The sequence below is a fragment of the Sebastes fasciatus genome, chromosome 18, assembly GCF_043250625.1.
Source record: "Sebastes fasciatus isolate fSebFas1 chromosome 18, fSebFas1.pri, whole genome shotgun sequence".
Lineage (NCBI taxonomy): Eukaryota > Metazoa > Chordata > Actinopteri > Perciformes > Sebastidae > Sebastes > Sebastes fasciatus.
Window position 1 is genome coordinate 26124650 of NC_133812.1, and position 17382 is coordinate 26142031.

At 37.9% G+C, this 17382-nt stretch overlaps 1 protein-coding gene across 2 annotated transcripts; it reads left to right on the forward strand.

The window, feature by feature from the left end:
- The first annotated feature begins 916 nt into the window (after window positions 1-916).
- LOC141755847 (macoilin-1) lies at window positions 917-15553 on the forward strand. Of its 2 annotated transcripts, XR_012591357.1 has the most exons (12): window positions 1041-1137; window positions 4094-4235; window positions 4350-4476; window positions 5595-5718; window positions 5998-6176; window positions 6984-7449; window positions 7533-7691; window positions 9318-9488; window positions 10780-10906; window positions 11596-11770; window positions 12931-13940; window positions 14124-15553. XR_012591357.1 is itself a non-coding variant. In XM_074615125.1 (11 exons), the coding sequence occupies exons 1-11, from the start codon at window positions 1061-1063 to the stop codon at window positions 13119-13121; spliced, it is 1938 nt and encodes a 645-aa protein (XP_074471226.1). In that variant the 5' UTR covers window positions 917-1060; the 3' UTR covers window positions 13122-13873. The 2 variants fall into 2 exon arrangements, 1 of the variants encoding a protein (XP_074471226.1); XM_074615125.1 differs by lacking the exon at window positions 14124-15553 and having other exon boundaries at window positions 917-1137; window positions 12931-13873.
- Window positions 15554-17382: the final 1829 nt, after the last annotated feature.

Below are 17382 nucleotides of genomic sequence, written 5' to 3' on the forward strand. Positions count from 1 at the left end.
GTAATATATATATATGTATATATATATACATATATATATATTAGGTACAGTGTGTACTACAGTGTGTTGTAGTAATATATATATATATATTTATATATATATTAGGTACAGTGTGTTGTAGTAATATATATATATATGTATGTATATATATATACATATATATATATTAGGTACAGTGTGTACTACAGTGTGTTGTAGTAATATATATATATATGTATATATATATATGTATATATATATACATATATATATATATTAGGTACAGTGTGTACTACAGTGTGTTGTAGTAATATATATGTATATATATATATGTATATATATATACATATATATATATATTAGGTACAGTGTGTACTACAGTGTGTTGTAGTAATATATATATATATATATATATATATATATACATATATATATATTAGGTACAGTGTGTACTACAGTGTGTTGTAGTAATATATATATATATATATATATATATATATATATATATATACATATATATATATTAGGTACAGTGTGTACTACAGTGTGTTGTAGTAATATATATATATATATATATATATATATATATACATATATATATATTAGGTACAGTGTGTACTACAGTGTGTTGTAGTAATATATATATGTATATATATATACATATATATATATTAGGTACAGTGTGTACTACAGTGTGTTGTAGTAATATATATATATATATATATATATATATACATATATATATATTAGGTACAGTGTGTACTACAGTGTGTTGTAGTAATATATATATATGTATATATATACATATATATATATTAGGTACAGTGTGTACTACAGTGTGTTGTGCTCCCCTCCTGTGATGAACACTTGTAGGTACAGCCTCCACTGCGCATGCGCAGACTCGTTGTTAGCCTGTATCTTGTTCCCAGACATCATCTTCATCTTCATCATCATCACAGGTTGAGCTGCTCTTCTTCTTCACAACGAGACATCATCTTCATCTTCTTCTTCTTCTTCTATCATCAGTCTCTGCTGCTGCTGCTGCTGCTGACGGAGGAGGAGGAGGAGGAGAAGCCATACGATGAAGAAACGTTACGTGGACGCGAGCAGGCTACGGAAGATGAAGAAGCTGAAGATAACGGAGAAGCTGTCTGAGAGGTAGCTACCCGTTAACCGTTAACCGTTAACCGTCAGCCTGGTGGAGGAGGATGCTTTTGTTGTGGTGCCTCGTCTCGTCTTTGTGTCGCTCTCAGCCGTCGTCCTGCTGCTCACCTGTCTCTGCTCTCATCACCTCCTCTAGTGTCATCTATATCAACCAGTCTGCAGCTCTAATAACGGCTCATAACGGCTCATAACGGTTAATAACGGTTATAACGGTTTCAACCGCTGAGCGACTCACTTCATCCCTCATTGTTTACAGAAACAGACAGAAACCAGCAGCTGTAACTCACCGTCGGCCTGCTGCTCCTCCAGGCTCCTTACAGCTGCTCTAACTGCCTCTGTTAGGGACAATAGTGCACACAATTAATGCATTATGTTTGCATTAACTGTATTTCCTATTAAGGAAAAGGAAAATAGCTCATTATGCACATTAAAAACATAATTTAGAAGCTTGTCTGGACAAGTCCAGACAAGAAAAGACTGCCTCAGGAGAAAGAAGCTAATTTAATTGTGCATTGTTTCACATGAGCAAGACAGTAGATTAAAAAAGCAGTTTAATAATAGCTAAATTATATTTTAAAAATGCTGGCTTCTTATGTTTTAATGAATTTGCTAGACAAATATACAATTATTGCACCTTTTATTTGGGAATAACTTTGATTAAATAAAAAAATATTGCTTTTTTTGTTGTGGAATTACTTACATATTTAGCAGTTACATTTAAAATACCTGTAAGATAAATAAAAAAAACTCTATTGGCAATATTACACAATATATTTGAAGAATTTAAGATGAGATGATCCATTCTAACTATTAAAGGTTAAATATTGCTCTTTTTGTTGTGGAATAACTTGCATTATCGACTTTAAAATATCTTTAAGTAACATTATAAGGCTAATTAATAAGATGCTGTCCCTTCTCACTCTTTCACATAAGATATAACCTTTTATTATTGCATATTTAGTAGTATAAAATACCTGTAAAATATATAATAAATACTCTCTATTGGCAATATTACACAATATTTTTGAAGAATTTAAGATAAGATGATCTCTCCTAACTATTATAGATTAAATACTGCTTTTTTGTTGCATATTTAGTAGTATAAAATACCTGTAAAATAGATTAAAATACTCTGATGGCAATAGTACACAATATATTTGAAGAATTTAAGATGCTGTAGTACTCTATCCTTACTACTACCTACTATTAAAGATTAAATATTGCTTTTTTGTTGTGGAATAACATGCATTTTTGGCAGTTATATCTCAAATAAAAGTGAGATAAATTAAAATACACTCTTTCAGTAACATTATAAAGCTAATTTGAATTTATATGAAGATTTTAAGCTGCTGTCTCTTCTCACTCTTTATTTTATTTTTGCATATTTAGTATTTTCGTTATTTTAAAATACCTGTGAGATAAATTGAAATACATTTTATTTCCGTAACATTAAAAAGGGAGATTTATAACCAGCATGTGCAATAGGATGCTGTGGTGCTCCCTCTCTCTCTCTCCTCCAGATGAAATATCGCCATGGTTACCAAACAAAGAAGGGGTGATGTGATAGCAGTCTGTGGACGAGCAGAACAAAGGAGCAAACCACGGCTCCTGTTTGGCTCGCGGTCGCCTGATAAAATGAATGAGGGGAGCAGTCATTGTTCTGTAGTGCCTCTACTTAAGAGGACCGACTGCAATTTTAAGATGCAGCTGCTCAATTATAGGTTTAGCGTCCGATTTGCATTGTCTTGTTTTGGCTTCTGTGTGTGTGTGTGTGTGTTTTTTTTTAATGCTTTGGCTTAAGAGGCTTTGCTCTGATAGAAATGTCTTTATTTACTAGAATCAGAATACAAATTAGTTTCTCATTCGTCCAGATTGAACACACCCCCATGCTGATGATTTATGTATAATAATAACAACGAGGGCTGGGATGATTCACCTTCTCCTGATTCAATTTTATTACTATACATGGGTGCAGATTTGATATGTATTGCGATTTTTAAGTATTGCAATTCGATATTGCGATTTTTTTTTTTTTTACTTTTTTAGCACTAAACCATGGGAAAAAGTTCAATCATACACTTCTAGGGACTTTTACTTTGGAAAAAATATCTAAATTAATACAGTAAGAATGTTTGATTTCCAGCATGTATGTAGTCAGAGATGTCCTGAAGTCAAATATATCAGGATCATTGTCTGGAATTAATTATTAAATTTTTTCCAGCAACCCAAAAATCAAAGAATAAAGACATTTCCCTCATAAATTAGAGGTGAATATAATCCAATCAATTGTATTTCCATATATGTATTTTGTATATACAGTTCCCTTTGTTAACACCTTATTTTGAAAAACGTCTATACTTCCTCTAACTTCTCCAAGGTGGTCTCTAGCTCTCCCGTCAGCTGCGTTCTCTTTATACATCCATGGTCAGCTCCATCCATTTAACATAAATGTCAGTATATGGGTGCTCTACAGTTGTAGTGTCGACCAATTTGACCACGGAGATGAGAGCGATGGCCGGCTCGACCGCACGTTACCGCGATACGATAACGTTTCCTGTCTGTGACAGAGTTAGCATGCAGCTTTAGCCGTGATGTCTAGCTCTGCTTTTCCTGTCAATGTGCGAAACCCAAAGTGTTTCCATACTTTACTGGATGTGTAGTGTTTACCACGCTGGATTTAACATGTGAGGGTGCAGGTCGTATCCACGCAGACCCTCCGCCGTTTTCTACTTTTTCGTTGCGGCTCGCTGCGGTTTGTTTTGGTTGACGGATACGGAACGGATATGACGTCACGTTACTCAGACTACAACAATAAAAGCGGTAACTTCCTTATACATCCGCGTAGACTCAAATGAAGCAAATATATCGACTCTGGCTTTAAAAAATCAATTTAAAAATTGCGCCCATCCCACCCCCTAATAATAACCTGTGTTCTTGTGTGTGTTTGCAGTGCGTACACCTTCCTGAAGTTTATGATGATGTGGACGCTGGTGCTGCTGGCAGATTTCATCCTTGAGTTCAGACTGGAGTACTTGTGGCCGTGCTGGCTCTTCTTTGGGAGTGTATACACCACGTTCCACTGCCACGGGCTGGTGAGAACCCCTCACTGTGTGACTTCATATTGTGTGGGCCCGGATGATGATGATAATCCCATAAAATGATGATACTGAAATTAATGTTTTGTTTTTTTCTTTGTTTGTTTGCAGATTATTTGTGTTGTTTTTGTTTGTGCTGCCTTCACTCTGGACATCTTTTGTTTAATTTTTGTGCCTTTGCACTGGCTCTTCTTTGTGGCAAGCACCTATGTGTTATTCAACTACATATGGCACACAGGTGAGTAAGGACATGCACCTTTTTTTTAAAGGTCCCGTATTGTAAAAAGTGAAATTTTCATGTCTTTTATATTATAAAGCAGGTTTAAGTGCTATATAAATACTGATAAACTATCAAAACGCTCAATTAACAGAGAAATACACAAAGCCCGTATTCAGAAATTGTGCATTTGAAACAAGCTGTTAGGATTTCTGCCCATTTGTGATGTCACAAATACACAATATATAGATCATTACACAGTTTTAAACATAAACATTCTAAACGTGTCCCAGTTTATTTCCTGTTGCAGTGTATGTAAATAACATCAGCTGACAGGAAGTAAACATGGACCCAAACTGTTGCCTAGCAACGCAATTCCGTTGAAATGCACTAAAACGGAGCGTTTCAGACAGAGGGTAAATACAGGTATATTCAGGCAGACAGTATGAGGAAAATAAAGGTTTTCTTTAACATTACAGCATGTAAACATGTTCTAGTAGAAACACAACATACAAGTATGAACCTGAACATGAGCACGATATGGGACCTTTAAGTGAGTTACTCGCATTTAAAGGTCCAGTGTGTAGGATCTGGCGGTATCTAGCGGTGAGGTGAGGAGATCACAACCAACGAAAAGCCTCTCCCGTGTGCCAAGCGTGTTGGAGAGCTACGGTGGCCGGCGCTAAAACGCGAATAGCCCTCTCTAGAGCCAGTTGTTGTAAGAGCAGCGTAGGTCATTTGGAGCAGAGTGTAGCGTGTGTGTGTACGTGGGAAGTGAGTGGTGAAGCAAGAGAGAGAGCGGCGGCGGCGACAGGAGCGAGTAACGTTATCGACTCCGGCCCAAGCAGGAAAAGTTAACACAGTTTGGTTTGTCCGTTCTGGGCTACTGTAGAAACATGGTGGACTCTGTGAAGATGACCCGATATAGATATAAACGGCTCATCTAAGCTAACGAAAACACAACAATTCTTATTGTCAGGTGATTATACACTAAAGAAAACAAACTTATTATATTTCATTTCGGCCAATAAATCCCCCTGATTGTTACACACTGGTCCTTTAATTGCATTAGCAGTGATTTTATTTGAACAAGTACTCTCCACCTCTTCACATCTGATTATTTCCTATTTTTCCTGCAGAGAAAGGCATCTGTATATCGACGGTGTCCCTGTGGATCCTGCTGGTTTACACAGAGGCTTCACTTCGACTTAAAGACCTTAAAACCTCTCATGCCAACCTGTCTCATCTTTTTGCAGCACACTGGTATGTAGAGTTAACATACATCACCGTTTCTGCCCTCGAGAACTGAGATTTCTTACATAAAATGAACTGAGCTGTAATAAAAAAGCATTAGTATTAGACTTTTATGATGATATTATGAATCTGCCTGGATGTTTGTGCACCATATGTTGAAGGATCAATCAAGTAACAAATGAAAGAAGTATGCATAAATCTACGAATAGACTAACATTTAATAATAGAAGTCTGTTGGCCAAGATTTCTTTTTAATGTGTTTTCCCCCCCTTTTGTTTTCTCATTCAGCATTGGATATCCTGTAGTGTATCTGGGGTTTGATGCCACCTGCTACTTCACCAACATCTTCAAGCTGCGCATACAGAAAGCGGTGCAGAGCGAGAACGACTTCCACATGCACCTGCTGCAGCACTCGCTCCCTCCAGGCCTGCAGGTTTACCCCAAGACCAGCACAGATGGAGGCAGCAGTGAGTCTTCTGCACCGTCTATTAATACGCACTTCTATCTGCCATTCTTACAACCTGCAGGATGTTCCTAATTTATGAGATCAGAGAGTTGGGACTCTTTTGTTTGTGTGATAACTCAAAGTTGCCACTCAGTCCTTAAATGTTTATAACAAATTAACCGTGAGAAAGACCAGAAACTGGGTGTTAAGAAAAGAGCTGCAACGATTAATCGATGAGTTGTCTCCTATTAAATTAATTAATCGAATTAACTGTTTTGATAATTAGTTAATTGGTTTGAGGTCAGAGGTCAAGGGACCCCTTTGAAAATGGCCATGACAGTTTTTCTCGCAAGAATTGAGCTATTTAACCTCCCTCTCAACAAACTAGTGTGACATAGTTGGTACCAATGCATTCCTTAGGTTTTCTAGTTTCAAATGATAGTATCTTCACTCTAGCTTTAAAACTGAGCCCGCTACAACTTGCTACCTCTGAAAGATTGATTGTGTTAAGAAATTAGTGGCGTTAAAACATATTTGCGCTAATACATTATTATTGCGTTAACTTGACAGCCCTATTTTTTATACAGTTTTCTGTTATAAATATGAGAGCAGGTCAGGTAGGAAAGGAGTACAGATGAGTCCATCCTGCTTAGAGGAATCCTTTTGGCTGCAGCAAATATTTCTACCTAAATGCAACAAACTGAACTTTCTCCACTGTTGTTGACAGCAAACTGTAAACGTCTTTGCACGCTTCATATCCCGGCTGCAGAATTGAGATCATATTAGAGAGATGAAATTGACCGTTTTCTGTTTCTGCTTTTACTTGCAGGCTCAAAGTGGAAAATAAAGCCTGAGTCGACTCAGTATCAGTGTCAGAACGGCGCTGTAGTGGCCCACGATGAGGTGCACACTGTGGACTGCCTCCAGATCCGCAGCGAGGAGAGAGCGACAGAGAAGGCGACGCCGGAGGTGAGGACGGCTGAATCAAACCGGCGGCCGTTAGCATCCAAACCTGGTGAGTCCAGAGACGTGCTCCACTGTGGGGCAGGAGGACCAGAGTCCTCCACAACAACCCCGGAAAATCTACCTCAAGATGAGCAAGGAAGCAAAGCCACGCGGGCGGCTAAAAGCTCCTCGCCAAAAGCCCGCAGAGGCAGCACAAACACTCCTTCGCCGCCTGCAGGGAGGACTGAGAAGAAGCAGAGGTCCAGCTCCAAAACAGTCAGCCCCAACCGCGACGCCACAGAGAAGAGTGCCACAGCAGCTCACAATCACCACGCTGAGCAGATGAACAAGTACGCCACCGTTAACTTCAAGTAATCAGGCACGTGAAGGTGAAATCAGAGCTCCTGTTAACTCTTCCTTCATTATCTCCCAGGCTGGAGCAGGAGCTGAGGAGGCTGAAGGGCGAGCTGCAGGTGAGCCGGCAGAGCGAGCAGGAGCTGCGGAGTCACATCTGCAACTTGACCAACAGCGAGAGGAGCCTGAGACCGGAGGTGTCCCTGCTCCGACAGTCCAACATGCTGCTCCAGAGCAAGTGAGTCATCCACCACATCCACCGCTGAAAGCTCTTTGGCTCCTTCTGTGGGCCGTTTTACACATTACACCCGTCTATAAATAAATAGTGAGACGGGGATGAATGCATGCAGAAATACTGCCAGGACTCTGGTTATCTGTGTGAAAGCAAACCGTTTGTGGGCCTCAAAGCGATCGATGGATCTCTTTATTAATATCATATAAAGTCATATTTCATGTTGAGGGATTGTGGCTCACTATTCTCATCCGTAATTCTCATCCATAAAATTAATTATAACTACCTGAATCTTACCGAAATCTTTCACAGCATGTGATCTTAAATTCATGAGAATATTTTATTTTTTAATTTATTTGGTTTGGGGCTGCTAAAACACAATCTGTGCTGCACGGTGGTGCAGGGTTTAGCACTGTCGCCTCACAGCAAGAGGGTTTGAATCCAGCTTGGGGTCCTTCTGTGTGGAGTTTGCATGTTCTTCCAGTGTTAGCGTGGGTTTTCTCCGGGTTCTCCGGCTTCCTCCCACAGTCTAAAGACATGCAGGTTAATTGTTGACTCTAAATTGCCCGTAGGTGTGAATGTGGGCGTGAATTGTTGTCTGTCTCTCTGTGTCAGCCTGTGATAGTCTGGCAACCTGTCCAGGGTGTACCCCGTGTTCACCCAATGACAGCTGGGATCGGCTCCAGCCCCCCCGCGACCCTGAATAGGATAAGTGGTTACAGATAATGGATGGATGGATAGTTATTCTCACTGTGGGTTGTCGTTCCTGGGCACTGAAACGGGGGAGATGGAGACGGACAGACAGAAGAACACGTCAGCCTGCTGCACCGCGAGGCTTTGAATACCTTTGAATATTTCTCACCGAAGCTTCGAAGCCCAAAAAATGGTATTCGGAACATCCCTAGTGCTAGCCCTAGTTAATGATGTGCTAACGCACTCTGCTAATGTTAGCTCCACAGGTTTTTACGTTGAAACGTAAAGTTTTAGAAACATATATCTCTTCCAAACTCTCCGGGTAACGAGTTTCACTATTACATGAGCCCCAGGCACAACGTTTAACCATGACTAGCTCAGTATTCCACAAAAACAGCACAAAAATTAAAATTTGAAGCGATTGCAGGACAGTTTATGAAGCAAAGTCATATACTGTAGTTGTCGGACCCTGGTCGAAGCTGGCTGATGCTATGCTATGATTGGACAGTCTGCGTTCGAGGGGCGGAACTTGGCGAAGGGTCTATTAGTGTATTTCTCTTGTTTACAAAATAGTAAAAATGTGACACAGTTTTATCTGAAAAACAGATTAATACCTCTTAGCACACTGCAAACTGAAAAAACTGTTGACTTCATTAAGTTGTCCATCCAATCACAGATGAGCTAGCAACACATTTACCACATCAAACCAACATCCACCAGCCAGAGGCTTTAAATCTCGTCTGAGATGAGCGTGTTATGCTCAGCTTTGATCAGCACCACCACTTCTGATGCTCCAGTTTTATAAAGCAAAGTGCTCTCCAGTAAACTACAAGGATTCTGTCTGTTTTTCTAACAAGTCCATTAGGATGTGTCAGTAACCCACATATATATCTATGCTCTTATTTTTTGGCATCATGTAAAGTGAGATTTTCCCTTCAGGATTCTGTGTCTGACTAAAACCAAGCAGAGGGACAAACAGAGCAGTGCGATGCTGGAGAAGAAGACCAGAGCCGAGACGGAGGCCAGACTCTCCGTTGAGAAACAGTTGGCCGAGCTTCAGGCTCAGAAACTGGAGGAAGCAGCCAGCACAGCACGGACTCTAACAAACAGGTAAATCACACCTAGCACACCTTTGAAGTACCTTGTTACTGAAGTGGGTTTGTGCCGGGATGTAAAGCTGGATCTGCATTTGTGTGCTAGTTTGGGCTGGGCGATATGGCCAAAATCTTCTATCTCGATAATAATATATATCACGATGTAGCATGTTTTCTGGTAGTTAAATAAATAAATAGTCTATATGAAATAACCACGTGGTAAAGCCTATTTTTATATACTCCTGTGTGAATTAAATACTTGACAAATGAGAAGTGTTTCCTCATTTTATTAAGAGCTTTAATGCAAAATTAACATAACCGTTTCAAATGAAATTATAGAGAAAATGAATATTTCCAGTTATACATTGACTGTTTACATGCATGAACACAAATACAGAGGGATCAGATTAAGATTAAGTTTGATTCAACTGAGTTTGATCTGATTTTCTGAGAAATTTTAGTTAATATGTGCTTGTTATTATTCCTTTAGATAACGTAATTGTGTATCACAAGATCATGATATATGATTTCTAGGGCTGCCAATCGCTTCAAATATTTAATCGCACATTTTTTATCAGTTCAAAATGTACTTTAAAGAGAGATTTGTCAAGTATTTAATATTCTTATCAACATGGGAGTGGGCAAATATGCTTGCTCTACGCAAATGTATGTATATATTTATTATTGGAAATCAATAAACAACACAAAACAATGACAGATATTGTCCAGAAACCCTCACAAGTACTGCATTTAGCATAAAACAATATGCTCAAATCATAGCATGGCAAACTGCAGCCCAACAGGCAACAACAGCTGTCAGTGTGTCAGTGTGCTGACTTGACTATGACTTGCCCCAAAACTGCATGTGATTATCATAAAGTGGGCATGTCTGTAAAGGGGAGACTCGTGGGTACCCATAGAACCCATTTACATTCACTGATCTGGAGGTCAGAGGTCAGGGGACCCCTTTGAAAACGGCCATGACAGTTTTTCCTCGCCAAAATTTTGCATTAGTTTGGAGCGTTATTTAACCTCCTTCACGACAAGCTAGTATGACATGGTTGGTACCAATGGAATCATTAGGTTTTTTAGTTTCATATGTTATCAGTATCTTCGCTCTAGCTTGAGCCCTAAAGTTGCGTTGATGCACGTTAACTTTGACAGCCCTTGCATTTTTTGTAACCATCTTCATAACTTGTGTAGAATATTAAAAAAAACAAGAGCAATGCAAATGAAATTGTCATGTTTCTCTCTGTGTAAACTGGTCTTCACCTCAAAACTGTTATTTTCTCCGTCTCCTACACCAGGCAGGAACACTGTGAGACCCAAATGTTAAGGAAAAGAGTAAAAGATCTAGAGACAGAGTACAAACAACTGCAGCTGGAGTGTCAAGTGAAAGAGAGTCGAGTGGTAGATCTAGAGAGTGATGTTGAGGTATCTTTTCTTTTACACTATTTGGGAATGAACTTGTGAGTGTCTTGTGAGTCTCCAGTGGTCCAGTACTTGGTTGTCTTCAGTTTGGTCATGTAGTCGTTTTGCTGTTTGAGTTCTGATTTGAATGTCTGTACTTCTTTGTGTTTGTTAAAACCTAATAGAGTCGTTCATTGGGACCATTTAATCTCTTTTACTTTTGGCCTGCAGTATTGCACTTTGTCATCATACGAGTATGCAGTAATGTTGTTTTTGATGTCTTGACATCAGGTTGTTGTTGTACTGTGTGGTATTTGATTTCATTTTAGTGACATACTCTCTCCATGAAGCATGCTGAAACAAAAGCCAGGTCTTTCATAAAAACATTGCACTGCTTTGATAAGAAGTTTCAGAGAACGGGTCACCTCCCTCAAAGTCAATGTTATAAGTCAATGTTGACACAGAAAGAATCATCTAATATCTAATATAATGTGCAGCTTTCATGTTTTTTGAATGGCCGGCCAGTTCATCATGGACATTGTTTTCTCTCTGTGGTGTATTGGTTTCTTAAGTAACCTGAAGGCCACAGAATATATTAGTAAAGGCAAAAATGCTTCAGAAACCAAAGCACTGAATCCCTCAGGTGGTCCACGGTTGATTGATGTTTCGACGTTTTACACGTGTTCTTACCGTCGATGTGTTTTTGGACTCAGGCTCTGGGGAAGTACCGCTGTGTGGAGAAAGAGACGGACATGCTGCTGTCCACTCTGTCGGCCATGCAGGAGAAAGCTCAACATCTGGAGTACAACCTGAGCGCAGAGACTCGCATCAAACTGGACCTGTTCTCGGCCCTGGGAGACGCCCGCCGACAGCTGGAAATCGCTCAAGGTCCTCCGCTCTTTCTCTTCGTTTGTTTTTTCTCCTTGTATACAACTTTATTTTAAATTTGTGTGTATTCTTAGTGCCTCAACTTACTGCTCCACTAAAAGTCCTGTTTGTTCATGTGTCTGTTAACAGGATATCTCAAAAATTGGTATCAGATTAGAGGTTATTTTGAGGGAAAGTTGACCATAAATGAAGGATTTGAGTGAGTTTTAGGTGGTAATCTGGATCCAGTTGCACCATGTGGCTATAAAATACTCTCATTAGGCGTACAATGATTTTTTTGCCCCCTAAATTGGTAAAATAAGAAAGTTTTTTTTTTAGCATAAACTGCACAGATTTTAGAAAACACTTTTTCTGCAATTAAAATGTATTCCAGACTTCACCAGACATGACTCATAATGTGTTTGGATGACACATTTACTAATCTTTTTTTTTATTTGCTATATTATTATTCTCTAACTGATTGCCAAAGTCTTGTAAGTGAGGCCTGTTTCACGTTAACTGTCATAACTATTGAACACATTGTGTAAATATGCACATATCAACTCCAGTACATTCTGCAAAATGTTATGGTACACCAACACAATAAACATAATTCAGTCAATTTTATGATTTTTGAAGCGTAAATGCAATCGGCAGAAGTAAAAAGCTAACGTTACCTATAAACAAACTACACCACGGTTGCATGACTCTTCATGTCACCACTAACCACTAATCTTAAGGCGCACAAGTTTTGGGCGTGATGACGTTTAGTAGTCTCAGTTAGCTACTTGTTAGCAACCGCCTTTTTTAAGACACGTAAAATCTTTAAAATCCACACGAGTGGGATATTTACTGATGTGTTTTTGTTCTTTAGTTCTTTATTTGTGCATATAATAAAAGAAAAGAGATATACAATCACATGAAAAAATGCACTGAAGGCTTGTAAAAGGAACCCACCTAACATTGAATTTAAAGACAGCTGTATTACAATAGACAAACAGGCATAAATATTTATTAAATATCTAAAAGAAGAAAGAATACTATTACAAAACTTGAGGTTAAGAGGATAATCAAGAATCCAGCTTTTCACACATTATAGTTAACAAACTGTAAATATTCTGGCTTGCTACATCCTGCAGTATCCACGCCCTCATGTATTATTACCTTTGTTTGTCCGACAGATAAAGTGATGAGGCAGGACCGGGAGATCAAGGAGATGAAGCAGAAGATAGCGGAGGTGATGGCCGTCAGTCCCGGCGTATCCTACATGGCTCCTCGGCCTCCGGTGCCGCAGTATCTCACCAAGTTACTCAACTCTGAGCGCTACATGCTGAATCCACGAGCGCTGATGTACCAGTGTCTGAAGAAATAAAGGAGGCCATCGACCCTTTCTCTGATCCTCAGACCCCTCCATCGTAAAACACGAGGGCACGGGGCTAACGGACTTTATTACAGAGCTAAATGACACCATGAAGTCATCTACTTCCAGCCATCAGTGGAACCAGAATGAACCTCTCCACAAGTCGAATGCCTTTCGCTGCACTGACGGTGCTAACTTTACGCTGGGTTGAAGTGTTTCACTCCAAAATAAGAAATCTGATATGCAGAGCTGCTCTAGGCACAAGTTTTATTTAAAGATACGACATAAACCATCTCGTCGGGATGCAACAGAGAAAACAGCACAACATTTATTGAAATTTAATCTGAATAAATTAATGATTTCTGCATAAATAAGTAGATAAATCTCGTTACCCTGCGGATCCACTAACTTACTTACCTACTGTAGCTTTAGAAGACTGGTCAACTCTGTACAATATGACATTAACTACTGATAAAACTACACTCTCATTATTATTTATGTCCTTATCAAAAGCATTATACTTACAAAGTTACAAGAGTTAATAACCTTTGTTTTAATGATACAGAATGATCTTGATCTGCAGGGATGTCGACTAAAGAATTCAAAATAACATGATAGAATTTTATAATCTTGTTTATCCCTTTGAGACAAATGATTTTACAAAATGATCTAATAAGTATGGAAGCCCATTTCCGCCAAAATGATGAAAAAAAGATCTCGTTAGTCATTATAATGAGAAACCTCAAAATAATGAGAAACTTTCTCAAATACATTTCTCATTATTTTGAGAAAGTTTCTCATTATTTTGAGATATTTAGTCATTATTTGCGTGTTTCTCATTATTTTGAGATACTGTGTCATTATTTTGAGATACTAACTCACTATTTGAGAAAGTTTCTTATTATTTTGAGAAAGTTTCTCAGTATTTTGAGAAAGTTTCTCATAATTTTGAGAAAGTTTCTCATTATTTTGAGAAAGTTTCATTATTTTGAGATACTATGTCATTATTTTGAGAAAGTTTCTCATTATTTTGAGAAAGTTACAATATAATACAAATATTACGTCCAAACAATATTGTATTTACAATTTTCTCAAAGCCTAAATATGATTATTAACCGACAACATCAACATATGCTAAATGTTTAAGGAAAGTATGTCTGTGCCTGTAAATAGTGGATTAAGATCATTTGAATTGTGCTGAAATTAAGATCAAATTAACACTTTTTAAAATCTAAAATGTGTTTTGGAATGAGACCCTTCAGAGAGACGGGTGTCGTTTTCATGTGAAGCTTCCTCAGCTGCAATCTGGGAGTTCATTGTGAACAACGAGCAGCGTTGTTTGATTGTCGGAGTGACCAGATAAAGTTGAGGAGAAGTGTTAGCAGCGATTATCTCTTTGTTTCAACTGACGGCTACATTTGGCAGCTCTCGGCTTCACGATGGCAAAACTCTGGAAACTAGAGAAAGTGTGAAAAAGTGAACTGAGTAGTTTCCACTTTGTTTGCCAGAATCGGATTTCGTCCGTGAGTTAAAGTGGAGTTGTGAATAACAAGGAATGACCAAACATGGTTCATGAATTTAATTACTGTGCCTATATACATTAAGCCGCCCACACATGATCAGCCGCTCTGCGCCGGCTGTACCATTGTTTTCTTACGGGGAGAGCGCTACTCTCGGCGTGGCACTCGAAATCGCCACCGAGCGCCGCACTCAAAGTTTAAATTCTTTCAACTTTGACCTTGGTTGCCGCGGCCCTTTCAAAGCGCAACCAGAGATAACAGCTGTTGTTGTTGCCTAGAAACAGTGAATGGCGTTCTTTGCGCACTTACTGATGGCCTATTATACCTGCGCTGCGCTTTGCCTCTGCGAGGCTCTGCGCTCTACCTCGCGGTGAGCGAAGGGCACATTTCTTATCATGTGAAGGCAGCTTTACTTTCAAACTGGGAAGTAAAAAACACAAATTTAATGTGAACCAGTAATGTGTTTGACTTTTGAAGTGCTATGTACTGTTTTTTGTAGTTTTTTTTTTCTTCTTTTTTTTTACTCACAATGTACAGAATTTAAAATACGGCTGATAAACACTCATGAACTGGATGTCGCCATTTTGGTAGCTTTTTATTTTAGAGTGTGTTTCTAGGGTGTTTTATATCAAAAGTATTTTTTTGTCTCGCTGTACTTTTATTATACTGCTGTAATTTTGTACGGCAAATGTGTTTGTCAGCATGAAATGTGTTTTATTCAACTGTTATTCGAGCACACATTGTGACTTTAAGTATGTACATGGATATACTTGTACAAGGGCTACAGTTTCTTAACATTTTGAACAAATAATGAATTGAAACGGTGATGCTCTGAGGGTAGAGATCACGATCCTGATACACCAGGATGGGTTGTTTTGTATAAATAATTTAAACAATGGAATTTTGTCTCAATTGTGTGTCTGTGTACATTATTTTACTTTTATTATACGGCTTTGTTGAATACTCGATTCTGATTGGTCAATCACGGCGTTCTACGGTCATTTCTTTATAGCTAACTTTTTTCTCGAAAGGTTATGACTTTATTCTGGTAATATTATGACTTTTTTTCTCGTTAACTTTTATGACTTTATTCTGGTAATATTATGACTTTTTTTCTCGTTAACTTTTATGACTTTATTCTGGTAATATTATGACTTTTTTTCTCGTTAACTTTTATGACTTTATTCTCGTAATATTATGACTTTTTTTCTCGTTAAGTTATGACTTTAATCTCGTAATATTACGACTTTTTTCTCGTTAAGTTATGACTTTAATCGTAATATTACGACTTTTTTCTCGTTAAGTTATGACTTTAATCTCGTAATATTACGACTTTTTTTCTCGTTAACTTTTATGACTTTATTCTGGTAATATGACTTTTTTCTCGTAAAGTTATGACTTTATTCTCGTAATATTACGACTTTTTTTCTCGTTAAGTTATGACTTTATTCTCGTAATATTACGACTTTTTTTCTCGTAAAGTTATGACTTTATTCTCGTAATATTACGACTTTTCTTCTCGTAAAGTTATGACTATTCTTAGAGATTGATCTCTTTGCTTGTATACTCTGGTGTTTATACTAAGGGAAGTGGTAGTAGACCTTTTTAACCTCTAGGGGGCGATAGTGTGAATGGTAGGACGGAGAGGCGTGCTAGTGGAGACCGGAAGTCACCTGGAACAGGTGAGGAAGACGTGAGGACACGTCCTCGCGATGGAGGATCAGTCATGTAACTTTAGAGGGAAAGTTCTAGATTTATAATGAATTATCAGTTAAAATGCGAGAGCCAAGATCTTTGGGGTGGATGACGTCATCACGTCAGAAGAAGACCGGGCGGTTTCGGAAGAGGTTAAAAGTATCAATTAAAGCTACTTTGTGGCTGTTCAGGTTAATTGTAGCCATGTATGGAAGCTAAAGAGCGCGGCTAAAACGACCCACGCTGCGGTCAGAGGTGACAGTGAGCTGTGACCAGCAGGAGAGATGGAGGAGGAGGAGGCCTGGATTTACCAGCCAAAGGAGGGAAGGCAAGTGAAGGCTGTCATATCTATTTTCCAGCTGCCTGTCATACTACACTATGACTTATTTGACATACTATATACTATTACATTTTGTTACTTTTTTGACATACTATACTATGAACTTTATTACTTTTTTCGACACTATACTATGACTTTTTTTCTTTACATTTTTCAGTGCACTATAATGAAATTTATGAGTTTTTTTGATACACAATATGAATTTTGACTTTTTTCAACCTACTGAACTATGACTTTTTTTTACAACTTTTTTCAACATACTATGACCTTTTTCGACATACTATACTATGAACTTTTTTTTTTTTTTTACATTTTTCAACGAACTATATTATGAAATATATACTATATACTATATACTGATTACTTTTTTTTTTTTTTTTTTTACTTTTTTTCCACATTGATCTTTTTCGACATATTATACTATGACTTTTTAATAACTTTTTTGACATTTTTTTGACTTTTTTCAAAATACTATACTATGACACATGACTTTTTTGGGCATACTATAAACATAATGACTTAATACGAAATACTATAATATGACTTTTTTTCTAAACTTTTTTCGACATGCTATACTATGAGTTTTTATGATTTTTTTTCAACATACTATGCTATGATTTTTTATGACTTTTTTCGACATATTATGAACTTTGAGTATTCAACGTACTATACTATGACTTTTTACGATTTGTTTTCAACATACTACACTATGACTATG

What these genes read in the sequence shown, in the direction of transcription:
- LOC141755847 (XM_074615125.1), top strand. Translation starts at nt 1,061, where the DNA reads ATGAAGAAACGTTACGTGGACGCGAGCAGGCTACGGAAGATGAAGAAG. An exon ending in CGTTCCACTGCCACGGGCTG is followed by an intron (nt 4,236 to 4,349) that starts GTGAGAACCCCT and finishes GTTTGTTTGCAG; the next exon opens with ATTATTTGTGTTGTTTTTGT. An exon ending in ACAGCTGGAAATCGCTCAAG is followed by an intron (nt 11,771 to 12,930) that starts GTCCTCCGCTCT and finishes TTTGTCCGACAG; the next exon opens with ATAAAGTGATGAGGCAGGAC.